Source organism: Bos mutus, chromosome 15 (assembly GCF_027580195.1).
Source record: "Bos mutus isolate GX-2022 chromosome 15, NWIPB_WYAK_1.1, whole genome shotgun sequence".
In the NCBI taxonomy this organism is placed as follows: Eukaryota; Metazoa; Chordata; class Mammalia; order Artiodactyla; family Bovidae; genus Bos; species Bos mutus.
This window is the reverse complement of record NC_091631.1, coordinates 44414652-44442545: the sequence shown is the minus strand read 5'-3', so window position 1 is coordinate 44442545 and position 27894 is coordinate 44414652. Positions and strand designations below refer to the sequence as shown.

The window sequence follows — 27894 nt, the reverse complement described above, 5'->3', positions numbered from 1 at the left end:
TGTGTTTTTATTCTTATGGTAGAATTCAAGGAGTGGTTATGAAATCCAAACCACCACCTTGAGATATGTTTCCCTGTAGATGATGTTCAAACACTGTCCTATAGAAGTTGTTTTGGGGACAGGTGACTCTGAGACTTTACCCATCTTTGCTTCTGTCCCAAGCCCCATTTCATCTTCCCTTATTTTGTTCTAACTTCCATACTTCAGTACATTTACCTAAAGTGAAAATACACTATAGAGAGTGACTCCTTCTAATATGTTCTTTCTATATAGACGATGTTTAATAAATATTTGATTATTAACATTTCAAATACATTACCATGTGTTGTGAGCTTTTAATTAATTATTAAAATGAAAACCACAGTATTCTTCTGTTTACATTCATGAAGGTTTTTAACATGTGGAACTAAGCTTCTGTATCTTTGGACTTCATCACATACAAATCTTATTCCTGGAACAGTCCCCAAAAAAGGATATGTGATGGAAAGAATAGTGTTACAGGTAATGATACTTGCTGACACATGGAGACGTTTAAGTTTTAATTTCTTTATAAAGAATATATGTATACCATGGTCTCAGTTGTTACTAAAGAAGCCTAACTGATCTTATTTAGATCTTAGGATCTGTATTTAAGTGTTAATAAGCCATTTCCTATTTCTGAGAAATAGTAAAAGATGCATTTATACCAATCCCACAAATATATGTGCTATTGAGAAGTACTAATAACGGTAATCACTCTTAATAAAAGGACAGAAGCATTAATTTAATATTTGATATTTTCACCATTATGGCTAAGACAAATCAAAAATAAGTAAATGTAGCAAATATGTGGACTTTTCAGCTGTAATTTGATCAATTTCTGTTGATTTTTAAGGTTGATTTTCCTTCTCCTACGTTTGATATCATTTATACCGCTCCTCAAGTGGACAGAAGCATTATACAACAACACAACTTAGAAACGTTGGAGAGTGATGTGAAAGGGAGACTTCTTGATATTCTTCACAGAGACTCATCACTTGGGTATGCTCCTTTAATTCTCTTGCCTTATTATCTCTTACAATGTAAAGTTCAAGTTAATGGTTTATTAAATGTCCTGATTTAGTTCATGATTTAGCAATGTTCCTGATATGGAAAGTTTTATTTTTCTGTTTTTAGTTGTATAAAAAGACTATATAAGTGCATAAAATTTAGAAATTTGTGTAAGTCAAACTTTCTGCATAATCAAATGCAAATAACAGACTGGGGACTATAATCTATTTCCTTAATATATGAAGAACCTTTTTATGTAAGTAGAAAAACCGACAACACAGTGGTAGACAAAGAATATGAATAGGTTTTTCTTCGGAAAAGAAATACAACCCTTTTAAACGTCTGAAAAAAATGTTTAGCCTCTCAGTAATCAAAGAGTTTTAAAGTAATACAAGCTACCATTTCACACGTCAGATTGTTGAAAATTAAAATGTCTCATTATATGACGTATTGATAGAATACAGAAAAACAGGAATTACACTGTGGGCAGAACTCTGAAAGTTTTGGGAGAGCAATTTGGCAGTCTGTTAAGGCCACAGTGTCCATAATCTGTGACCTAACAATTCCACTTCCAGTTACAGTATTATTTTAAAGAAAACCCTTTTATATTTGCTTGTGGAGACAAGAATATTCCTTGCAGTATTTCTTTGGGTTGTTGTAAAATGGATATACATGTTCATTAATGGGTTAAATTATGGTACATTTATCTAATATCGCTATGTAACTATTAAGAATGAAGTTATGGCTGTTATTAATATATAAGATATTAAATGAAGAAAGCAGGTAGGATAGTTTGTATAGTGTGTTCAGTTCACTTCAGTCACTCAGTTGTGTCCAACTCTTTGCGACCCCATGGACTGCAGCACGCCAGGCCTCCCTGTCCATCACCAGCTCCTGGAGTCCACCCAAACTCATGTCCATTGAGTCGGTGATGCCATCCAACCACCTCATTCTCTGTCGTCCCCTTTTCCTCCTGCCTTCAATCTTGCCCAGCATCAGGGTCTTTTTCAGTGAGTCAGTTCTTCTCATCAGGTGGCCAAAGTATTGGAGTTTCAGCTTCAACATCAGTCCTTCCAATGAACACCCAGGGCTGATCTCCTTTAGAATGGACTGGTTGGATCTCCTTGCAGTCCAAGGGACTCTTAAGAGTCTTCTCCAACACCACAGTTCAAAAGCATCAATTCTTCGGCGCTCAGCTTTCTGTGTAGTCCAACTCTCACATCTATACATGACTATTGGAAAAACCATAGCTTTGTCTAGATGGACCTTTGTTGGCAAAGTAATGTCTCTGCCTTTTAATATGCTGTCTAGGGTGGTCATAACTTGCCTTCCAAGGAGTAAGCGTCTTTTAATTTCATGTTACCATTAACATAAAGGAAAGAAGAATTCGATATATGCACCTTTGTATATGCTTCTATAAAAATAGACTAACTCTGGAAGAATATACTAGGTGAGGCAGTTGTCACTGGGAGAGGAACTGGAAGGAGAGAAACCTAATTGTGTGCCTTTTTACAGTATTTGATTTTTTTCTTCATACTCCACATGAAATGAATACATTTCAATTCATTGCGTGGATTATAAACACAAAGGTAGATAGATAGGTAGTGAAATAGTGAAATATTTCATTCACGTAAACATTTGTCGTTAAGAGTAAATTGCAATCTCCAAAACAGGTTTTTATTTTGAATATTCCTCAAATGAGCTCTATATTCATTGTCTAAAATTTTGTAGTAGTATTTGATTTTGACATGACTTTTGATTTTACTTGTATAAAATGATGAAATCCTTGCTGTCTTTTAGAGTAGGTTCTCCTTATTCAACTCTAATTTCTAGTGCCTGGCATCTGGTTAGAGCTCAATAAATTTTATTAGGCTGAATTATCCTTCAGTTTCTTAACTAAGACTCTCCTCTCAAGCAGAATGATTTCTTTCTATCCCCCAAATTAGGGTACATTAGTGGTGTTTGATGTACATTGCGTTTTTCTATCCCAAATTAGTATTAATGATTCTACCAAGAAGTAGCTGTCCTAAAAGGAATGAATTTCTGCTTTGTATTTTTAATCATTGAGATTATAACTGTCATTATGGTATCACTGAAAAGTAATTTAATTGTATTATGTATTTAGACTTTCTAAAGAAGATAAAGCCTTTTTGTGGGAGAAGCGTTATTATTGCCTGAAACACCCAAATTGTCTTCCTAAAGTACTTGCAAGTGCCCCAAACTGGAAATGGGTTAATCTTGCCAAAACTTACTCATTGCTTCAGCAGTGGCCTCCATTGCATCCACTAACTGCCTTGGAGCTTCTTGATTCGAAGTAAGTTAGCTGTGGTTGAATTTATTTGTTCTGTTTTATTGTTGTCAATTTTTCTGGCAAGATATTATTTACAGGATTAGTTCCCTTTGTTTTAATGTGAAAGCAGTGTCATATAAATGTGTAAATGCATATTTCTATAAACACATCTTTTGTGTTGAGGTTATTAAAAAGGGATGTCATATCATTGAAAACTAATCTAGAGAGGTTGTAAATTTTCAATAATTTGTTTTATTTTTATGATATGGGTCAGAATTTATTTTCATGATCTTAAAGGTTTCTAAACAGTCACAAAATTGTATTTGTGTATAGGACAATATGATTTTTTCCTAAGAAAAAAGATGAAACACATTGCTTTTCAATAGCTATTTGAGCGTTCTTTGTCAGGAATAAATTGAGATTGTGTCGTCAGGGAAAATAGGTTCATTAGAAATCATCGTCAAATCTTGATTTTGTGGTATGCTTCTAGATTTGCTGATCAGGAAGTGAGGTCCCTAGCTGTGACCTGGATTGAGGCCATCAGTGATGATGAGCTAACAGATCTTCTTCCACAGTTTGTGCAGGTGAGTTTTTTACTAGGTTATCTACCCTTCTTACGCTCTCTCCAGTTTTTATGAGTAGGGAGGGATCTTGCTAAGGGATCTCCTTTCTGTTTTGATTAAAAGTACTGAATACTTTCGTTCAGTTGGGATGTTAAAGTGCGTTGCATTTGAATTTAGTGTGAAATTTTTTCTACTATTGTCAGCTGCCTTGCTTGAATACTATATATATAGGTACCTAGAATTTTAATTATCAGAATAAACCAGACTTGAGGTTTTCTTTCTTTTTTTTTAAATTGGCCACTTAAACATAGCTAATGAATGTTATTCCCAAGTCAGTGTACTTTTCTGCTTGATTTCATTAATTTCACCTAAATGTTTCATTTTTTATTAGTATCATCTTTCCTCAGCAAGAGTAATCCTTGATTTATATAGTTTATATTTTGATAATTTTATCCTAACAATGTAGTATGGGTTTGACAACTACTCATTCATATTTTTCTTTGCATGTAGGCTTTGAAATATGAAATTTACTTGAATAGTTCATTAGTGCACTTCCTTCTGTCCAGAGCGTTGGGAAATATACAGATAGCACACCATTTATATTGGTAAGATTTAAATTTTCTTAAGTACTTTATTTCTGTTCCTATTATTTATACAAATGACACTCAAAGTCTAAACAGTATGCTCAGACCATTTGCTGTTGATACCAGGTGTTTTATTGGAGTGACTATTGTAAAGAAGCTAAGTTTTTATGTATTTAGAAATAAAACCAGAAGTAACAGAACCCTCTATTTCAGAATTACTTGGCATGTTAGAGCTCTGTAATATTGAAAGAGTTTTTCTTGCTTGTATAGCTTAAAATTAATTCCTAGATACCCCAAATTAAACTTTTTAAATAAATTTTTGAGAGACATTAATCTAGTTCTTAGAAGTGGCTGACATCAATATTCTGCTGTATTAGGCTCCTCAAGGATGCTCTGCATGATGCACAGTTTGGTGCCCGATATGAACATGTTTTGGGTGCTCTCCTCTCAGTAGGAGGAAAAGGACTCAGAGAAGAACTTTTGAAGCAGACAAAGCTTGTACAGCTTTTAGGAGGAGTAGCAGAAAAAGTAAGACAGGCTAGTGGATCAGCCAGACAGGTATGTACCCACAGAGGGAACATAAATGTTTTGATGTTAAAGAATCTTTGCAGTACTGACAAGTTAAGCTTTTATTCTTTTTCAGTAGACATCCAGTAGAACTCATCTATGCTGTCTTAAGCAGATTGAATTCAAAGGTTGCTTAAAATCTATTGGAAAAGATATTTTATATCCTAACTCAGTTCCCTTTCATTTCCATGCTTATAAATTTCTTTCCGATTAAAATTGTTCTCGAGTTTCTTTCTCATTGTTTTGCTTTTTAACTTTTTTGTGATTATAAAAGTAATAAAAGTATGAATTGATGCTACTGTTGAAGAAGTTCAAATGAATATGCTTATAAGCTTAAGATTCATTTATATTCTAGCAGGTGTATCTAATAGTGTTCCATTGTGTAAATAATAGCACATTTTTTTTATCCATTCATCTGTTGATGGACATCAAGCTTGTTTCTATTATGTGACTATTACTGAATAGTGCTACCGTGAATATTTGTGTGTTTTTTTTTTGTTTGAACATCTGTTTTCACTTTGCCTAGGAGTAGAATTACTGTATCGTATAGTAATTCTGTGTTTTTTGAGGAACCACTGAACTCTTTCCTAAAGTAGCTTCACCATTTTATGATTCTGGTATAATACTTGTAAGGTATGAAGGTTCAGTGGTAAAGAATCCGTCTGCTAATGTAGGAGATTCGGGAGACATATGGGTTCAGTCCCTGGGTCAGGAAGATCCCCTGGAGAAGGAAATGGCTACCTACTTCAGTATTCTGCCCTGGAAAACCCCGTGGACAGAAGAGCCTGGCAGGCTACAGTCATGGCTTCCCAAAGAGGCGAACATGACTTAGTGACTGAATAACAAAAAAACAAATGAGGGTTTCATTTTCTCCATATCCTTACCAAAATTTATTTTTAGTTTTTTTAAACTATAGTCATCCTAGTGAATGTGAAGTGGCATCTCATGGTGGTTTTGATTTGCATTTCCCTAATGTCTAATGATTTGGAGCTTATTTTCATGTGTTTGTTGGCCATTTGTATATCTTCTGTGGAGAAATTTCTAAGTCCTTTTTAATTGGTTTGTCTTTTTGTTGTTGAATGTTAGAGTTCTTTATGTATTCTGGATACTCTCAGATATACTGTTTGTAAATGTTTTCTCCCATTTTGTGTATTTTTATTTCCTTCATAATGTACTTTGATGCACAGAAGATTTTAATTTTATGAAATCTAACTTTTTTTTTCTTTTGTTGCTTGTTCTTTTACTTGTTCTTGTCCTATCTAAGAATTCATTGTCAAATCCAAGGTCACAGTGATGTACACTTATGTTTTCTAGGAGTTCTATAGGTTCACTTTTTAAAAGTCTTTGATCCATTTTGAGGTTATTTTGTTGTTGCTTGTTTGCTTTGTTCTATGAGCCGAGTGTCCCAACTTCATTCTTTTACATGTGGTTATCCAGGTGTTGCTGCACCATCTGCTAAAGGAACTGTTCTTTCCTATTGAATAAACTCAGCACCCTAGTTGAGAATCAGTTGACCATAGTTGTATGAGTTTATTTCTGGACTCTCAGTTCTGTTCCATTGATCTATATGTCTGTCTTCACACTATACTTTTTTCATTACATAGCTTTGTAGCAGGTTTTGAAATCAGAAAGTGTGAGTCCTCCAACTTTTTCTTTTTCAAGATTGTTTGCCTGTTTGGAAGTCCTTTGTAATGCTATATGAATTTTAGTATCAGCCTTCCCATTTCTGCAAAAAGAGCAGTTGAAGTTTTGATAAAGATTGTGTTGAATTTGTAGATCAATATTTGGGAAATATCACAATCTTAGTAATTAATAAGTCTAAAAGTTCATGAACGTGGGATATCTTTGACCTTTAATTTCTTTTAGCAATGATGTTTTTTTATTTGTAAATTGCTTTTTTTTTTTGACTTGGAGAATTCATGTCAGTACATACAACTATACTTTTTGTTTAATAATGAGAACATAGTATTACAAGGTACGGTAGCATAAATTATGAACCATTACATCTGTGCAGGTTGTTTATACATTTTTTCTTTTCCTGAACAGTTCTGTGATGAACTTGAATGTGTAAGTGTTTGTCCCTTTGCTGGTATTCCTTTATAGGATAATCCTACAGATGAAATAATTCAGTCAAGAGCTATATACATTTTCAGTTATAATAGTTTATATTAAATTGCAATATCAAAAACAAAACTTAACCAGTGAAGACCCCACTCCCCACCAATAGATTATGAACGTATCTATTTCCAACCCTATTGCCAGCACTAAATGTTATCTTAAATTTTTCGTCTATTAGATAAAAATTGGTATCTCGTTATTATTTAGTTTCTGTTTGTTTATTTGACTGTCAGTATTAACGAATATGTTAAATATGAACATATGTACTTCCCCCTTATGTTTATAGTCTTTGCTGTAAATTTTATTTTTATAGTATATTAACTTTCTTTAGCAACAGCTGTTTTTGACTGCATGACAGTTGGGCATTTAAAAAATTGGGTCCACATCGTGTTTTTGTTGTCTGAAAAATAGGTCTTCATTTTCATTATGTACTTACAATATCAACTTCTTTAACTAGGTTATCCTCCAAAGGAGTATGGAACGAGTACAGTCCTTTTTTCTAAGAAGTAAATGCCGTCTTCCTCTCAATCCAAGTCTTGTGGCAAAAGAATTAAATATTAAGGTGACATAAAATACTTTAGTTCATATTACATTTTCAAATATTGTGTAATAAAAAGGCAGGTGGGCAGGTATGCTTAAGGCAAGTGCAGTGCGTGGGTTGGTTATAAGTGCGTAGGTTGGTTATAAGTACTTCTGGTTGTGTGTTTGTGTAAAATCTGTTTTTATCTCAGTATATGCCTATCTAATTACCATTCTTGAACAAAACAGAATGAAATTATTTATTGACTTGAAATAAATTATTTTTTGCTGTGGTATAATAGTTGCATATGTTATAATTCCAGTGGTAAAACTCCCTAGCCACAGGTAGGCAGTTTTTTACCTTCCTTGTGAATGGCCACTTGGACTCTTCAAAGGTTTATAACACTTTTTAGAGTCATTAAAAAGTAGTTGTAATATCAAAATTGAGTAATTGTATTTTTAATTGGGCTAATAATAATACAAATAGTGGATTTTTCTCTAACTTGTGTTCAGCAAAAGTAACCAGTAAATTCATCCATTAGAGTCTGTTGTTTTGAAAGGAGTCTCAGATTTAATTTTTTTTTTTAAGTTGACATATGGCTACTCTTCATTGGACTATAACAGTGGGTGACAGGGTTGTGTAATTATGTCACTGAAGGTGGGTGTAGCAGGGATTACATTTTCCCTTTGGATTTTGTTTGTTGTTTTCTTTAAATTACTCTTACAGTCTTAAATTAGTTTTTTAACCAGTTTAATTTTATTTTATTTATTTATTTATTTATTTTTAACCAGTTTAATTTTAAATTTGATGTCTGCTAATGAATTTGTTCAGTTTATTTTTATTTCAGTATTATCATTTTAATGCTTAACATATTGTATTTGTAGTCATGTTCCTTCTTCAGTTCTAATGCTGTGCCCTTGAAAGTCACAATGGTGAATGCTGATCCAATGGGGGAAGAAATTAATGTCATGTTTAAGGTGAGCAGAATAAGGTGACTTTGTTTGTTTGTTTGTAATTTAAAAATTCTTTTCTCACATTCCTTTTCCAGAATTGCAAAAGTAATTTTATTTAGTGTTAAATGAAATTGAATAACTGTGAAAAATTATTACTGCTATAAACTCTTTCCAAATGGATTTGGGAACAAGGGCAACTCTGGGCTAGAGCTGCTGCATATGGCCATCTTATGCTAGTTAAGTATATCACAGCTCCAGGTAGTGCCTTTCACCCAGACTATGATATAAATGGTACACCTTAGAGATGTGCAGAGTAAAATTGCAAAACTATGAACTGGCACTGTTTCTGAAAACATGTAACTTACCTGTGGGAATCTGTTACCAATCAGAGCTTCCAGGTGCATGGTAAAGGGGCAGTAGTAAAGAATATTCCTGCCAGTGCAGGAGACTTCAGAGACATGGTTCGATCCCTGGGTCAGGAAGATCCCCTAGACAAGGAAATGGCAACCCACTCAGTATTCTTGCCTGGAAAATTCAATGGACAGAGGAGCCTGGCAGGCTACAGTCCATTGGATCACAAAGAGTCAGACAGACACAACTGAGCATGCACACACATGCATTAGCAATCAAAGTTTTCTTTGTTGCAGTTAGTATTATTTTTAGGAAAGAATGTAGAGATTTAGTTAATTCAATGAGTTTGATTAGTCAACTACCTTTGATATATATAGCAAGTTCCCATATACTCAGATCTGGTTTTGGACTCCATTTTATTTTACTGATGTCTTTGCCTTTTCCTAAAACAGTCTCATCTTTTTGAATACAGTAATTTTGTATATCGTAATTTTTTTAAGGCAAATTACCTCTTTTTTTTCCCCCATAATTTTCTTGGCTCATCTCAAAAATGTATTTATTATTATGTGTTTTAAAGTTATTTTATCCAATTTAAGAAGAAAATGAAAACTTAAATGTAATTCCAGTTGGAATTCATTTTTGGAGAGCTAACTTTTTTTTAAAGTAAACTGATCATTGTAGATTCATAGTTCACTTTAAGAAATTACACAGAAATCCTGTGTACCCTCTACACAATGATATTATCTTGTACAATATTGCAGTTAGGATATTGACATTGATACAGTTAAGATATGAAATATTTTGATCATCAAAAAGATCACCCATATTGCCCTTTTAAAAAATTGAATATAATACTCATACTGTAAAACCTAGTCTTTTAAAGTGTACAGATCAGGAAATCGAGACGTAAAGAAGTTAAGTAACTTTCTCTGGGATGCTGCAGAAGAATAAAAAAGTGGTTCGGTTTGTCTCATTCTTTACTCTTTTCTCTATTCCCTTCTCCCCACTCCTCCCCCCTTTTTTATATGTAATCTATTAAGGCTTTTGGAAATGTACGAGTTTCATTTTGTTTCCTTGATTTCAAGGTTGGTGAAGATCTTCGGCAAGATATGTTAGCTTTACAAATGATAAAGATTATGGACAAGATCTGGCTTAAAGAAGGACTAGATCTGAGGATGGTAATTTTCAAATGTCTCTCAACTGGCAGAGATCGAGGTAAATCTGTTAGATGTAGTCTTTTTTTTTTTTTTTCCCCTTGGATAACGCTCAGAGTGTTCATGCTCTAACGGTCCTGATGCTGGTCTGTGATCTCAACCATATTAGAATGTACAGACTTTATCTTATCAAAAGGAAATCAGGTCAGAGACTTCCCCCATGGTCCAGTGGTTAAGACTCTGCCTTTCCTCTACAAGGGGCACAGGCTTGATCCCTGGTCAGAATAATTCCTCAAAAAAGGGGCAGTCAAGTCTATTTAAGAATTCTTGTTGATATTCAATAATAACTCAATGAGTAGCCCTAATCTTGCAAGACAGTACATCTTATGAAATGGAAGTCACTTTATCAAGAGAGATTGCTCAATAAGAGCCTGTCATTTGCTTGGATTAGTTTTTCTGTCACCATACTTATTTCATATAGTTGAACTCTTCTCTTTTATGGAATTCTGTATAATTTTGTAGGCAGTGAACTTCCTCCCTTTATGTTGTTTCTAACTGATGGTTGAGTGCTTACCTTGTGCCTTGCCTTGTGCTAAAGCTTTTCATTTGTGTTATCTTTCAGTGTCCTTATTTTTCAAATGAAGAAACCACATTCACATGGTTAAAACCTGAAGTTTTTAACAAGCACCTTAGCCTATAATAATCAGTGTATAGTAATCCTCCTTTCTCCAGGTTCAGCAGTTGTCTTTGATACTTACCAGACATTGCCTCTTCTCTGCTGGATTCATTTTAAGTTCCCTTAGAGGATAATTGTACTTTGTATCATTATGAACTTTTATCCACTGTTTTGTACATAGTAGTTTGTATGTGTGTATATTTGTTAAAGAAATTAGAAATTTGTATGTATATTAAAAATTTGACAAATCATACTCATAAAATCAGGATGCAGGTATTCATTGAAAAAGGATGTCACTGTGAACTATAAATCAGATGATGTAATTAAGCAACATAAAAGATTCAAATGAATTCACTCTGCCATGTGTGACTATACTACTGGGGTTACAACCTAGCCCTGAATGCTTTCTTTTAAATGCCTTCTTTCGGAATGGCCTTCAGGCCTTAGCCTTCTTGGTTATATCTAGTCCTTTCTTCAAAGTAGGTCTCTGTATCTGTATCTTTTATTCTGTATACACATACAGTAAAATACTCATATAGCCTGTAATAGAATAAATTGGAGTCTAAATCTTAGTTTTCACCCACACCTCCTTGGCAGCCTGGCCCCAAAATATAACCATTTACATAGCTTTATGAGACTACTTTTTTTTTTTTTTTGCCATATCGCCCAGCATGCAGGAATCTTAGTTCCCTGACTAGGAATTGAACTTGTGACCCCAGCAGTGAAACTGGACCACCAGGGAATTCTCTTTCTGAGACTATTTTGTGTATGTTCCAACATGCATAATAGTCTTTCTTTTAAACACACAAGGTACAGTTCTCTATGTGGATTTGTGTTTAAAAACTTTTCTACATAAGTACAGCATTTACATTTCAGTAAGGAAGAGAAAACATGTAACCTGAGACTCAGACACATCACAAAGACCATCTTAATCTGTTCTTCTCTTGAAAGGGCTTCCTATACTCTGAAACACTCTTACATTGCCCGGATACGCACTACAGAGAAGGTTCTTTTGTGCTGAAATGGGACAGCATGTATCTTATAAGTAGCTTTATTAGTGGAATCAGTTTTACCTAGTTTGTAATTAAAATTATTACTCTTTGTGGGAGTATCACATGGATATACAGATATAAAGTCTCAAATAGTCAAATTCAGTTTTATATCTTGGGTACTTCTGAAAATAAAATTGGTTTTTATATTGATAATTTTGATTGCTCACACTTTCTAGTATGGGCTGCCAGAGTTGATTTTTTAAAAATGATTATTCTAAACTGGTATCTTACATCAAACATCGAAAGCTGTGCATTTGCAGGGACACATTTTCACATGTCTTAATGTTTTGTTGCTAAAGGCATGGTGGAGCTAGTTCCTGCTTCAGATACCCTCAGGAAAATCCAAGTGGAATATGGTGTGACTGGATCCTTCAAAGATAAACCGCTTGCTGAGTGGCTGAGGAAATACAATCCTTCTGAAGAGGAATATGAAAAGGTAATTAACTAGTCTCCATATTCTCAAGTACTTTCATTTTCCAGCTCTTGTGACTAGTCATTCAGTTTTAAGTTGTGAAAACAGTATTTTTCTACAAGTAAAGAAAAGAATAAAAAACAGAATGCTTTTAATGGCAAGGATCTGAGTGAAACCAATGCTAAATTACAAAAAAAGAAAAAAAATTCCAAACATATATTTAGAGGCCAGCAAAACCAGAGGTATTTTTATAACCCAGACTGTTGTATTTCATGAAAATATGATAATAGAAGAAGATTGTAAAAGTAGAAGAAGATTCAAGCTCTCTGAGCTTGAATTCAGGTCCCAAGTCACTCACGAACTGTAAGGATCCGTTGACTTAACCTCTTGTGCTTCAGTGATCTTTGCTATAAAACAGTATAGTATATATTATGACTGTAAAAACTAATGTATAAGATAATTGTGAGAATTAAATGAATTAATATATGTAAAGCACTACATAGAATAAATTCTGTAATTGATATTCTTCCTGTAGGAGGCATCAAGTTTTTGTTTAGTATACTTTTGAATTACATAATAGGAAAGGGAAATCTCGTAGCACATAAGGCTTCTAACAATCCTATATTGGTCTAAGGAAGACTCAAGAAGACTTTCAGTGGTGATACAGATCTTAGTTTTAATGAGATCCTAGTTTATGTCAAATCAATAATATATTACATTTGCAGATAGATATGTACAAATGCTACCTGTTGCTACCAATGCTACCTGTTGACCCTATGAAAGTAAATTACAGAAATCTTGTCCTCTGTTGGTCTTTACACTATTTAAGAGCTCTCTCTTGTAGTTTGGGACAAGAAGCCAGTGTTTATTTATAGTAATAATAGCTCTGTGATTCTGGATAAGTTGACACAAAATAATTGTCAAGTTGTTGTTGTTCAATCACTAAGTCATGTCTGACTCTTTGCGACTCTGTGGACTGCAGCATGCCAGACTCCCCTGTCCATGTTTTAAGTGGATTTTATGCACTTGGCTCTTTTATGTGCTTTGCTTAGTAAGAGGGAATATAACACAGTGGAATCTCATTGCCTGGGTTTAAATCTTGATTCTGCCACTTAACAATGATGTAATCCTGGGCAGATAGATAATTTCTGTTTTCTTCAGTTTCCCTCATGCGTAAATGGCAAGATTAGTAGTATTTACATCACCATTGTAAAATTTTAAATGAATTTAATATGTACATATACACACATACACACAGTTTATATGAATGTGTGTGTGTATATATCATATTGAATTCATTTAAAATCTTATAAAAAAGAATGATCTAAATACTTATTTACATTAATGTAAATAGTATGTGTGTGTATGTAGAGAGAGACTAGTGCAGTGCCTGGTTTGTGATAAGTGCTGTGTAAACGTATGCTCTTATCATCATCATCATCATCATCACTAATAATTTCTAGGGAGTTATGGAATAAAATTAATCCCATGAGCATGTAGAGCCTTATGACTTTCACTCAGAAATGTGGTGTCTTGAGAATAAATGCATGTGCTTTTAACTCAACATTAATAAAACTAAGATCATGATATCTGGTCCCATCACTTCATGGCAAATAGAAGGGAAAAAAGTGGAAGCAGTGACAGATTTTTATTTTCTTGGGCTCCAAAATCACTCGGGTTGTGATTGCAGCCAGGAAATTAAAAGATGCTTGCTCCTTGGAAGGAAAGCTATGACAAACCTTGGCAGCATATTAAAAAGCTTTTTAATCACTTTTAATCACATCACTTTTCCCACCAATGTTCATATACTCAAAGCTATGGTTTTTCCAGTAACCATGTATAGATTTGAGAGTTGGACTATAAAGAAGTCTGAGTGCCAAAGAATTAATGCTTTCAAATTGTGAAGCTAGAGAAGATTCTTGAGAGTTCCTTGGACTGCACAGAGATCAAACCAGTCAATCCTGAAGGAAATCAATCCTGAATATTCATTGGAAGGACTGATGCTGAAGCTGAAGCTCCAATACTTTGGCCACCTGATGTGAAGAGCCAACTCATTGGAAAAGACCCTGATGCTGGGAAAGACTGGAGGCAAAGGGGAAGGGGGCAGCAGAGGATGCAATGGTTAGATTAGTATCACTGACTCAATGGATATGAATTTTAGCAAACTCTGGGAGATAGTGGAGGACAAAGGAGTGGGATGTGCTGCACTCTGTGAGGCTGCAAAGTGATTGAACAACAACATGTGCTTTATATTAAAATATGCATTGTATACAATGTATCCTTCTATGTGATATTATATTATTAATTTAATCCCTAGGACAGGCAGGGCTAAAATGAAAGTTCTTCCAGCTTTGAGAAACTTGATGACGACAAAACACACTCATCGTATTATTAGATGTTTAAAGATATAAGCTTACTTTCTTTACACATGCCATTCCTACAAGCCAAAAAAGGAAAAAAATATTCCTTTATTTAGATTAATCTTTGTCCCATGTTAAACAGCTTGTGGTAAGGAGCAGAGTCTGTGAAGAGCAGGGTTCCACAAACATGATGCTTAAAAGATGTTCAAAGGCAAATTATACCCTAAGTAGAGATTGGCAGAATCTCTACCTGCTGTGAAACAAAAGCTAGACAGAAGGGGCAATAACTTTTAGAAGGGTGTTTACTTTTGAAAAACTGGTATCTGTTACCATAAACCAGTTTACAAACTATTGAGAAAGAATAGAATTGTGTTTTCAATGAGTGATAAATTACTTTAATCTTTGTAACTCTGCCTCCTTTAAAAATAATCTTTTTCCTAAGATAATTTTATTTTCCCTTTATTTTTCCTTCCTAAGATAATTTTATCTTTCCTAAGATAATTTATCTTTATTATAGGCTTCTGAGAATTTTATCTATTCTTGTGCTGGATGCTGTGTAGCCACCTATGTTTTAGGCATCTGTGATCGACACAATGACAATATAATGCTTCGAAGCACAGGACACATGTTTCATATTGACTTTGGAAAGTTTTTGGGCCACGCCCAGATGTTTGGTAGCTTCAAAAGGTACTACTATTGTTATTATTGCTAAAGAAAATAGAGGCACTTCCTATTTCACAAATTAATGTCCCAAACTATTATCATATAAAATAAGCTACAAGGATATATTGTACAACATACGAAATATAGCCAATATTTTATAACATAAATGGAGAATCTTTAAAAATTGTCAATCACTTTATACATGTAACGTAATATTTTATATCAACTAAACTTCAGTTTAAAAAAAGTTTTCTTGCTGTTCTTTGCCTTGTTGCTCCCTTTTAGCATAACTAGGGATGAAAAAGGCTTTAAAAGATGAGTTTACCATGTAGTAGAGAAGAATGTGTATGTGTGTGTAACCTTTGTTGAAATGAATTAAGGTGTATTTTGTCTTATCTAGTTAGGGTACCTATTAGAAATGTTCCCAATTGTATAATGGCAACAAACAGAAGAGTTTTCTCTATATTTATTTGTATGTACTGTTTGATCTCTGGTTGTGTGTAGACTGATAATCACCTTGGAAAATATCATATATAAATTCTACCCAAATAATGAGATTATATGATGGCTTTCCTTGAAATGTGAATTTTTTAGAATTATGTAAAATCAGAACTTCCTGATATTAAGTTTCTGCTGCTAAGTCGCGTCAGTCGTGTTAGACTCTGTGCAACCCCATAGACGGAAGCCCACCAGGCTCTCTGTCCCTGGGATTCTCCAGGCAAGAAATTGCTATGGCTCAGGTAGCTTTAGTTCAGTAACCATGTAATAGCAATAGCACTTATTTGCATATCTTCTGTAAATAATACTTTGTGTATACTTTCTTTTCTTTTCTTTTTTTTGTACTTTTAAAATAGGGATCGGGCTCCTTTTGTGCTGACCTCTGACATGGCATATGTCATTAATGGGGGTGAAAAGCCCACAATTCGTTTCAATTGTTTGTGGACCTCTGCTGTCAAGCCTACAACTTGATAAGAAAGCAAACAAACCTCTTTCTTAACCTCCTTTCACTGGTAACTCTGTTATTTACAAGCATTTAATTAATTTTGTTTCAATTCTTCCATGTTTCAGTATCTAAAGACAGATATTATGTGATTTTTGGAATAAAATTTATTCTGGTTTTAAATGTCAGGTATATTACTACTGAAATATTTTAAAATGTTGCCATGTGAAATATGCCAGACACCATTTATATGTCCATGCAATAAAAAAAAGACCCTCAAGTGGATACCCTGGGGATGAGCGGTAATAGTATCTGAAAGGGACCCTGCGAGTGTCATATGGGATGCTGGTGAATATTTTTTGTCTTTACCTGTATATGTTCAGATTTTGGATATTTATTAAGCTGTGCTCTTAAGATTTCTGTGTTTTTTTGGATGTATATTTAGAACAAGCCAAAAAAACCCCCTATGATTATTGTGACTGAAATTGATATAGAAATGGAAGACTACACAGAGGGTTTGGATTTCACAGTTTTTATTCCATAGACTGTGACTTCCAAGAGTTGACCTCCTTGGCCAAGACTCTTCTTATTTCTGAGAGATTTAGGTCCCTAAAATACTAACAAACTCCTCAAAACTCTGAGTCATTTATTTGCTTTTTTTCTGATTACTTGGCCAGCTTTTAGGGAGGGTGCGGAACAGACTTGTAAAAAATTTGAGTCACAAGCTCTTTTTCCTTTATATAGATGATTCCTTCAGGGTTACCAGAACTTACAAGTACTCAGGATTTGAAATATGTTAGAGATGCACTTCAGCCCCAAACTACAGATGCAGAAGCTACAATTTTCTTTACTAGGTAAGGTATAATTTAAGTATATTAGAGAAGACACACCCTGTTTAGCTTTGATTTGTTTTCCTTAGTTTAAACAAATGCTATATATCAAAATTCTGACTTTACAAGAAAAAATTATGATTTACAATAAGCAAGTAGTAGGTTTATCAAAAGCTTGTTTCAAAAGTTTATTTACTGAATAAATGTGAAGGATTGGCAATAGCACTTTAAAAAATCCATTTGTTTTGGAAATTTGCCTGGTGGTCCCGTGGTTAGGACTCAGTGCTTTCATTGTGGTGACCTGGTTTCAATCCCTGTTCAATGAACTAAGATTTTGCAAGACGTACAGTGTGGCCCCCCCCTCTAGATTATTTATCTCAAAATATGATCTTATATTTAGAATATATATGATTTTAATTCTAAACATTCCATTTATGAACAGTTTTTGCAAAACATTTTTTCTACAGTGCCGGATACAAGGGTTTTTCCTAAAATGATATCTATACCACTGTATCTTTTAGGATTCTGCCATAACAATTTTCATGGGTACTGTAAGTGCTTAAAACAGTGACCTCTGGGACACTGCTGTTAAATTGTTATTACATGATGTAGTGCTTGAAACACATATTCCAGTGACTGGCATTTGAATTTGTGATTATTACTTTTAAAGAAAATCTTCCTGTAGGCAAATATGTTCTACACATCTGGTGACCAAGTTGGTCACAGACTGGTGATACCACCTCATTAAATGCCACAGAAGGGAGGAAGGAGCGCATAGGCTCATGTTCTTTTCTTTCCTTTTTCTCTTGCCTTCTTCCTCTCAGTGGAGAAGAAGTAGCATACACTGGGCTGGACTTCCCTAGTCTCATGAGTCTGGGCTGAGTTGAATTGAAGGAAGCTGACTTTTGTATAGCCTTCCAGACTAATGTTGATAATTTAGGTATTGATGAGTTTTGTTTTGTTTACTGAGACTTGTTGGCTCCCCTGGGCCAAACTGTAAAGCAGGCATTAAGTGTTAGTCAGTTGGCCTGCCATACCAATATACCGTATACCATAGACAGGGGACTTAAACAAAGGAAATGAATCTTCTCATCGTTCTGGAGGCTGGGAAGTCCAAGATCAAGGTGCTAGTCAGTTTGCTTCCTGGTAAGGATTCAAGCTTGAAGATGACTGACTGCCTTCTCCCTGTTTCCTCACATGAAGGAGGAAGGAGAAGAGAAAGGAGGAAGAAAGTCATTATAATAAGGACACTGTCTCCATAAAGGCCCTATGAGTTGGGGCTTTAGCATATGAATTTTGGGGGACACAAACATTCAGTCCATTAACAAGGACAAACTCTTTTGTGTGAGGTTCCCTCACACAAGAGAGTTTCTTTTGACACTGTTTCTTTGTGTATTCCTTTATTCTGTTTTCCTTTGCTTGTCTAAAATGATTTATTCAGGCCTGCCTTCCAAATTTATCCCCACCAAACTCTGCGTCTTGTCAAAACTTCTTTTTCCAACTGAGAGAAATGATAACTTTCTGAAGAAGGAATAAGATACCAGATTCTACTAGTCAACTATTTGATAGAATGGGGTTTTGGAATTTTGGATTACTTTGGTTGCTTTCTTGTATGTCTGTTTAGTTGCTGCCTTCCATATTTATTAAAGTGAATAAATGAACCGTCTTTTGGCATTATACCAACCATCTTCTCTCCCTAATAGCTTTTAAAATTAGTATTGGACCCCACAGAGCTTAAGAAATCCAAGCATCATTTCTTAGAGACAGTGGGATGAGATGGAATGGAGACTTTCCTGTGCTAAAGTATTTTTGTTGGGGTGAGATACATTGTAACAGGTTTTTGGCCTATGGGGCAAAGGAAATCCTGACAAAGTGAGAATCTACTTACTATTTTTAAAAGGAATGAAAAAAAATAAATAAAAGGAATGGAATTGTTTATTTAAATGAGAATGTTTTCTCAGTGTGTTAACACATTTTATTTTGTAGACTGATTGAATCAAGTTTGGGAAGCATTGCCACAAAGTTTAACTTCTTCATTCATAACCTTGCTCAGTTGCGTTTTTCTGGTCTTCCTTCCAATGATGAGCCGATCCTTTCATTTTCACCCAAAACATACTCCTTTAGACAAGATGGTCGAATCAAAGAAGTTTCTGTTTTCACTTATCATAAGAAATACAACCCAGATAAACATTACGTAAGTTTGGTTTGGTATCAGTAGAGACTCATGCATGCAGTCTTGTTCTCTCCTACTTCCTTCACTGACTCTGCTAAAGTTCAAGCATTTGTTCTTTTCATACTTCTTTCTTCCATGGATGGTCCCAAACCCCTAAATGTACTTGGAGCATCCCTAAACTGTTTTTTGGTGTTTATTTCTTGGTAAATTTGCTCCAAAACCGTGAGGGACCAATGTTACTCTTCTTTTCAGAGACAAGACTGAAAGGGTGATGCTATTTTACTTTTCTCCTTATCTTCAGTTTGTTCTTAATTTCAAAGTAAAGCTTGCTCAGTGTAACAAACTCAACCAATATAGAAGTATATAAATTAAAAATCTAAGTTCTCATTCCACTCTCTAGGGACGAAGTATTATAACATATGCACATAAAGTTTGTTTTTTTGAACAAAACAGAATCTTTCAGTGTACTTTTTTTCCCCCTTCAATAGTATAGCATTACTATCTTTTTTGCTGTTATTTTTGTGCTAATATTTTTGCTGGATAATATTTACAGTACTGTCAGTCTTTAAATTTTTGACAAATTGATAGAGCTTAGAAAGTGACTTCACTAGTATTTTGATTTTCAGCTGTTATTAGTAAAGTTTTATATGTTCACAGAATATTTTAGGACACCATTTAATTGAATAATTCATTGTTTTCCCCAGTGATTTATAATATCTTATTTAAATATACTGAGTTATATCCGTGAATTTATTTCTGGTCGTCTGTAGATATAAATGACTCTGTGCACCAGTATTTTACTCTGTAAAGTATGTTATAATGCAGTTTAAATATCCAGTAAAACAGGTTTTCCCCATCTCCCTGTCACACTATATTTTGCCGTCTCCTTTGCTCTCCTTAATGAATTTACTTGCTAATATTTTCATTGAAAATGCACTGCACTTATAAGTTTGGAAAGTACATTTATTTAATCCGAGAAATAGAATGCCTTTCACGTTCCAATTCTTATTTATCTTAGACAATAGTAAAAGATACTCTTAGAAGGTAATTAAATACATTGGTTTTTATATTTGTTATTTTCTATTGTGACATACATATTACAAAGTGAAGACCCCTTAGTACATATAATGATCAAGCTGAAAATTTTCTATCAAGAAAGGTTATATTATAAATTTAACACGTTTGGGATGTGATTTCCTTTCAGATTTATGTGGTCCGAATTTTGAGAGATGGACAGCTTGAGCCATCATTTGTGTTCCGAACATTTGATGAGTTTCAGGAACTTCACAATAAGCTCAGTATTATTTTTCCACTTTGGAAGTTACCAGGGTATGTTCTCATTCTTGTTCGTTAATGTTGTTTTAATAGGAAACAGTTTCTTTATTACCAAGTACAGGTCAAAAGCTTTGTGTTAAGTTACTGTAAAATGGACTATGTGTGACTATGGACTGTGTGTGACTAATTTTCCTTGGTATCACAAGAGCCTAATACGTACAAGACATAAACAAGGAACTAAGTTTTTCTTGAATGAATAAATGATCACGATCTTAAAATATGGGATTTTCTAGCTTTCTAAAGCACTGCAGGAATAATTATTGTGGTTATACTGAGCTTCTCTGAAAAATAAGAAATTGAGACACTGCAGTAATCAAAATGATAGTGTTTAGGTTTGTTTTTGATGCCCTTTGGAAACCTTCAGTTTTTAATGTAGGTAATGACCAGTAAATTCCTGTGTTGAATTATTCACATTGTTCTCAGACTAGATTTCAAAAGTAAGGAGGCAGAAAAGTGGGTATGAGTTTATTTCCACGTGCAGTCTCATTTTTCTGTTGCCACCAAAATTAGCAGTTAAGATGATTTGAGCTCTGTGGCATTTGTGGATTTTACTGGTATCTACAATAGTTGTGATTAATGAATAACGGTTGTTTTGGAGGATAAGATCTGCATATTTGTGAGTGGTTAATCTTGAGAAGAAATAAGTAGGAAATAAGTAATAAATATGCTGCTGCCGCTGCTAAGTCACTTCAGTCGTGTCCGACTCTGTGCGACCCCATAGACTGCAGCCCACCAGGCTCCCCCGTCCCTGGGATTCTCCAGGCAAGAACACTGGAGTGGGTTGCCATTTCCTTTTCCAATGCATGAAAGTGAAAAGTGAAAGTGTAGTCGCTCAGTTGTGTCCGACTCCCAGTGACCCCATGGACTGCAGCCTACCAGGCTCCTCTGTCTGTGGGATTTTCCAGGCAAGAGTACTGGAGTGGGGTGCCATTGCCTTCTCCAAGTAATAAATATAGTGTTTTAACAAAACAATATTCCTTTTGTACCAAAGTCATAAAAGGATGATGTATACTTGAACTGTTTCATCTCCAGTACTTAGAAAAGAAATCAAAAAATTATAGTGAATTAAGGCTCCATTTTCTATTTCAGTGTATAAAAGAGTATTTCTGAGTATTGATTCTATAAATACTCCCAAATGAAATTACTTAAATCCCACTTCTTTTTGTCTTTCTTTTGTAGCTTTCCTAATAGAATGGTTCTAGGGCGAACACACGTAAAAGACGTAGCAGCCAAGAGAAAAATTGAATTAAACAATTATTTACAGAGTTTGATGAGTGCGTCAATGGATGTAGCAGAGGTGACTATCCTAACTGAAAAATAATAACACACTTTTTTGTGTGCTGCATAATATTTAAATTAATGAACCTTTCTTCTCTTCCACTTTAGTGTGATCTTGTTTGTACCTTTTTCCACCCTTTACTTCGTGATGAGAAAGCTGAAGGAATAGCTAGGTCTGCTGGTGAGATTGTTTTTTTCTTTATTGATACTTCATGGCTCCCCTATGACCTGCAAGCCTGTAACTTCTCTGTGGATGTGGTGGAGTGACAGTGGGGTTACTGTCTATAACCAGTGAGAATGAGATTTTCTCCAACATGTGAGGATCCAGGAATTAAAGCAAACACTTTTGTTGCAGCTTGAACCACTGCAAGCAACATCGCATAAAAATGAACATCTTTGTATTTTCAGATGCAGGTTCCTTCAGTCCTGCTCAAGGCCAAATAGGAGGAGCAGTGAAATTATCTATCTCTTACCGAAATGGTACTCTCTTCATCATGGTGATGCACATCAAAGATCTTGTGAGTGATTACAAGTAATGATGATTGTAGAAGAAACCTATTCTGTGGTAGGAAGCATTACTGTTAAGGGAATGCTTTTCTTTACAGGTTACTGAAGATGGGGCTGACCCAAATCCATATGTCAAAACATACCTACTTCCAGATACCCACAAAACATCCAAACGTAAAACCAAAATCTCAAGAAAAACTAGGAATCCAACATTCAATGAAATGGTAAGTTAAAAATCTATTAAAATCTGCTAACTCTTAGTCAACTACTATTTGGGCATAAACACCACATTATTTATGTACGTTAACATTATATCCACATAAAAATATCCGGATAGAGATTTGAAAGCAAATAATACTGAATTTTCATGAAGGATATAAATTTATGAAAACCATGGAATACCCTTTCAGTACTTTAAAAGCATATAAAATATTTGGTGAAGATAGTTGGTATTATTCTCACAAAGTAGTGAGAGTTTTTTCTAGTTAGTGTTATATACTTTCACAAAACTGAAATGAGGTCAGTTTTTCAGTTTTCTTGGTCAAACGGAGAAGACTTGATTAAGGAGATAATGCCCAGAAGTTAAGAGACTAGCTTTACAACACTCCAGATTTGCTATAAACTGCATTTGTAGTTGGCAAGTTTGCACTGAGTGATGGATAATCAGAAATTATCACCTCATGGTATATAAAATCCAGAAAAAAGACAGTCTCCTTTTAGGAGATTGTAATTGCTTACTTTTTATAAAATTATTACAGTTACTCTTTCCCAGCTTGCTTCCTTCTACTCTTTTTCTTCCATTCTCTTCCTTCCATTTCTCTTTTAAAGATGATCTATTAAATCATCTTAAGGGAAATCATCGTAATTTCCCTTCCCCATACCTCCATTTCAGAAAAACCATGTGTTTAATTTTTAGCCAATAGTAATTTTCTGCTTTGTGCATTTGAATGTGAGACACTGGGAGGAATGACAAGATAAAGTCCAGGACTCCTGAAGTACAACATGTGCATCTAAATACGAGACAGACTCTACTCGATGTGTCATAATCAGTGTTATCAATTGAAGGCACTCTAATAACCTTTCTTATGTTTTTACATAAAATAATCCTAAAAACCAGACAAATGATTTGTAATCTGCTGTTTCTTTCTGTCTTTGCTATAGCTTGTGTACAGTGGATATAGCAAAGAATCCCTAAGACAGAGAGAACTTCAGCTGAGTGTACTAAGTGCAGAATCTCTGCGGGAGAACTTTTTCTTGGGTGGAATAACCCTGCCGTTGAAAGATTTCAACTTGAGCAAAGAGACGGTTAAATGGTATCAACTGACTGCAGCAACCTGTTTGTAAGTTAGTGAATTTCTGAGCTTTGGAAGCAAGAACAGTTATATAAATATGTGTACACACACATGTGAACTTTTTTATACTTGGACAGAAATTATTCAGTAAATGTACTTGCTGCATTTCAACACATCTGGTGGACCAACAGTCACTTAACTAACTTTTATGACTTTGTTGACATCATTGCTATTTTAAAGTCATTGTATAGAATGCTGTAAATCTTAAACTTAATATATAATAAGTCCTAAAAAAGACTTTGAGTTGGTGAAGGAGTTAATCCTTTCTTGAGTAATTGAGTAATAGCTTTAGTGTGGTCTGATACTATTTTGTCAGTTCAGCCATCTATTTCATATTGTTCTTACACAGACACAGCACGTTTGTTTCCCTGTTTTGCACCTTTTACAGCCTTTACCACTGTGTATGTTCATAAACACCAAAGGAGAGCAAAGGTGCAGAATGTTACCATAAGATGCAGCTGCTACTCATAGGGCCGAAAAGCAAAGCACAAATAATAAATAGTTAAGAACTACTAAGTAGTGTATAGAGTAGGGAAAATAACACTGCTTTTTATTATATTCATGTCTTTCAAGCCTTTTTCAGAATATGTGCCAGTCACTGAAGTTGTAAATAATGGTGCCTTAACTTCATATGCTTCTTTGGTACTTCATTCTGAGTTTTTTCCTGACTTCATAAATAGTTCAGTAGTTTCCACTCACTTTTTACTAAAATAAGAAGTAATGTACACTTACTAATGTTTTTCCCACAGATAGATAATTTTCTATACTTCAGATGTATAACTTATTTAAACATCAGCCATTTGATACATGTTTTTATTGCCCAGTAACTGAATGAGATTCATCAACATAACTGTACACTAAATTCCATCATTCCATTATAATCCTACTTTTATTCCCAGGAGTGTGAACTGAAATTTGGTAATTTCACCCCCATGTATCTATACTCCACTCTCTCATTAAACAAGAGAAAATGTGTGCACCCAAGTGTCCATTCCTGTTCTGTAGAAGAACTCCACAAGTAGGGCACACTCTTCACAAGATGCCCAGGACAAGAGATCCAGGGTCCACACTAAATTTTAACGTATACCTTTATGGCACAGTTTGTCTGGTTTACTCAAAATATGTGAATATTTTACATTCACATGAATTACTTTCCTTAATACAATATTTAGAATCATTAGGGACATGATTGAAATCATTCTCTAGTAACCATTAAGAATAGGGTTCATTTTTATTAGTTATTCATTCAACTTCACACATAAATTGTTTAGTTTGGATAAAAAGGTATATATAATATTAATTCTCATGGCTAGAATAGGAATTCAGACACTTAAAAGTTACCACTTTTAAGTAGTAAGAGATTGTAGCAATCTAGTTGCTGTGAGATAACTGATAAAATATGCAATGAAAAATACCAAGAAAGGAAGGACAATCTCTGATTCAGTTGCCCAGAACAGAATTTTTATAAACTGTGCAGATATTTAATGTAAATGGTGATACCCGCAGAGCAGACATAGAAGAGTTGAGATGTATCAGTGGGACAGATTAAATAGAAAACTTGAATTTTTGGTGCCTAACACTAATGGTCCATTTGTAGGATACCCCATATATGAATGTCTTTTTTTATATTAAAATGTGTTGTCTATTTAATAAGTTAATTAAAATGCAGATCAGAGCACCACCATTTATTTGCTTTTTCCATATACAGTTAACATTTCCTTAAAGTGTGTAAGTAGCTTTGCAAATGTAAAAAAGTACTAGATATTTTCACTTGTTTTTAAGACCTAATTCCATTCCATGAATTGTCACTTAGCCACTGTTTTAAAAAAAAAAAAAGTACTGTCTTGGTAAAAGTTCACTGTTACTTGGACTCAGTGTATGCTGCCTACCTGCAGTCTTGTTACGGCAGTGTCTTTTACAAGTAGAGCTAGAGAATGGGATGTCACTTTTCAATTATAAGAAATAGGGATTCTTATCCAAAAGTGTGTATTATATGCTCTGTATAGTTAACCAGAGTTCAAACAAGTGGTAATGTTTCTCTTAATTTAACTCATTATGTGCCTTCTTTGGACATTAAAAAACACATATATTAAATGTATTTTAAATATAAGTTATTTCTTTGTGAACGCTAATTGTCAGCCCTTACCAAAAAAATAAATTGACAGAGGCGCCTCTTTGCACTACTTACTATCAATAAACTTTAAATTGGTTGTTTTTTGAAACATTTTTTTTTAAAGCTTGCATTAAAGTAAATCTGAAACAAATGTTTAAACAAACTAGCTAAGACACTAATTTTTATGTATAATCACAATGTTTCACACCTATCTTTATTGAGTAAAAATAGTTATGCTACATGTAAGACTGTGTGTAAAGAATAATGGAGCTAAAAATACATTTTGTAATGATCATAGTGTAACTTAAGCAGAATTTTTTCCCCTTGCAGTGTTTTAGAATTTGAAAATAATGGTTTCTCAAAGAACCTATTAATTTCTGTACTGAGGAATCCAAGACTTGCACTGATGTTTTTATTACTGCCTTTATAAGAATCTATAGGTATCTCAATGTTAAGGCATGTATGATCTTTGATAAAATATTCTTTTATCTTTTCAAATTAATGTTATATGAAACTTTCAATATTTTGCCTTAAATTGGTTGACTGTTTTTTCTATGATTCACGTGGCATTTAAAAAAGAAAACATTCAATTTGATACTTAAGATTTAAGATCACAAATGGATAAAGCCCCACTACCATAGTCCATGGATTTACTTACATGCTGTTTGACTAGCAGTGCAAATAGGAATATATATGGCAATTAGTCTCATCTATAAGAACCAAATAATTTAATTATATTAAGGTAGTGAATAAAGATGTATAATATTTTTATTAATACCTTAAAATATTCAGTGGATTGAATGTGACTTCATAACTGTACTATGATTGTATTAAAATATTTCTGGAACAAAGGAACTGTGGTGTCATTTTCTTCATCAATATGTTAACACTTTTGGTTTCAGACTTTGATAATGAGCTCACTGTTGCTCTCTTTGCATCTCACCCAGGAGTTTATTAGGTTCAGGTAATCCTGAATTTCAGAACTGGCCTGTGATTTGCCCTTAAAAATGTCCAGAGAGTGTCTGACATTTAAGTGTGGTTCTTGGAAGGTCTGGATTGCCACTTTGTTAGCGTTCCATCACTATTTCATTGAAGTGAAATGCTTCTATTAGTATGGTCCCTGCCTTTGGTAGTTTATTTAAATACTAGAGTATAGTGACAGCCATGCTTGTAGACATATCTTCAGAACAGAGAATGTAGTTCTTAATACCATACCTCCATCCTGGAATGATACCAGTGAGGTTGTGGTTCTCTAATCCTAGAGGTAACATGTAAAAGAGCCAGAGACCATGAAAAAGCAGTAACTTAATTACAGCCAGCTTATTTTTTGAAACACTTTGTCATGCAAATTTTAGACATACAAAGTTAGACAACAGTTTAATGAGCTCCATGAGTGAATCCCATCACACGCCTTCAACAGTTACTATCTTAGGGATAATCTTGTTTGGTCTGTATTAATGAGGATGTACCTAGGTATAGACACCTTTTTATATTTTTCTCTTTAGGATTCTTAAATATATAGATCAGTAACTTTTTTCAGTTCTGAATAATTTATTATGAATTCTTTTCCATTTCACTACTTCTCTTTTCAACTGTTTAACCCCCATCCATTGAGATTTTAATTTTGGTTATTATATTTTCACATCTGTTTGGGTTTCTTTTTGTTTGGATCACAAACCAAAAGACAAAGGACTTCCAGGATCAATGAGGAAAGAGTAGTATTTTTTTTTTTTCAACAAACCGTGTGAGGACAACTAGATAACCATGTACAAAAAATAAAGTAGGACTCTTAGAACATAAAATTTAATTCAAAGTGGATCAGAAACTTAAACATAACTGAAGTTAAAAACCCTAGAAGAAAACACAGGTGTACATCTTTGTAGCCTAGAATTAGACAGGTTTTCTTAAGTATGTCACAAAAAAGGACAGGCAACAAAAGAAAAACAGATAAATTTGATTTCATCAAAATTAAATACGTATATGCATAATAAAGTAAAAGGACAACTCACAGAATGGGAGAGAATATTCACAGATCGTGTATCTGGTAAGGACCTGGCATCTTGAATACATAAAG

At 34.1% G+C, this 27894-nt stretch overlaps 1 protein-coding gene across 1 annotated transcript in view; it reads left to right on the top strand.

The window, feature by feature from the left end:
• The window catches only part of PIK3C2A (phosphatidylinositol-4-phosphate 3-kinase catalytic subunit type 2 alpha), a 106572-nt gene extending 80660 nt beyond the window's left edge, over positions 1 to 25912 (top strand). The window contains 21 exon segments of the mRNA XM_070384040.1: positions 390 to 501; positions 875 to 1020; positions 3155 to 3343; positions 3810 to 3903; positions 4393 to 4487; positions 4844 to 5024; positions 7609 to 7713; positions 8556 to 8648; positions 10061 to 10190; positions 12157 to 12293; positions 15147 to 15316; positions 16147 to 16214; positions 16217 to 16302; positions 16977 to 17086; positions 19049 to 19256; positions 20440 to 20564; positions 21750 to 21867; positions 21957 to 22029; positions 22257 to 22366; positions 22454 to 22579; positions 23517 to 25912. Of these exon segments, the coding sequence (XP_070240141.1) occupies positions 390 to 501; positions 875 to 1020; positions 3155 to 3343; positions 3810 to 3903; positions 4393 to 4487; positions 4844 to 5024; positions 7609 to 7713; positions 8556 to 8648; positions 10061 to 10190; positions 12157 to 12293; positions 15147 to 15316; positions 16147 to 16214; positions 16217 to 16302; positions 16977 to 17086; positions 19049 to 19256; positions 20440 to 20564; positions 21750 to 21867; positions 21957 to 22029; positions 22257 to 22366; positions 22454 to 22579; positions 23517 to 23699 (2659 nt within the window). The 3' untranslated portion in view covers positions 23700 to 25912.
• Positions 25913 to 27894: the final 1982 nt, after the last annotated feature.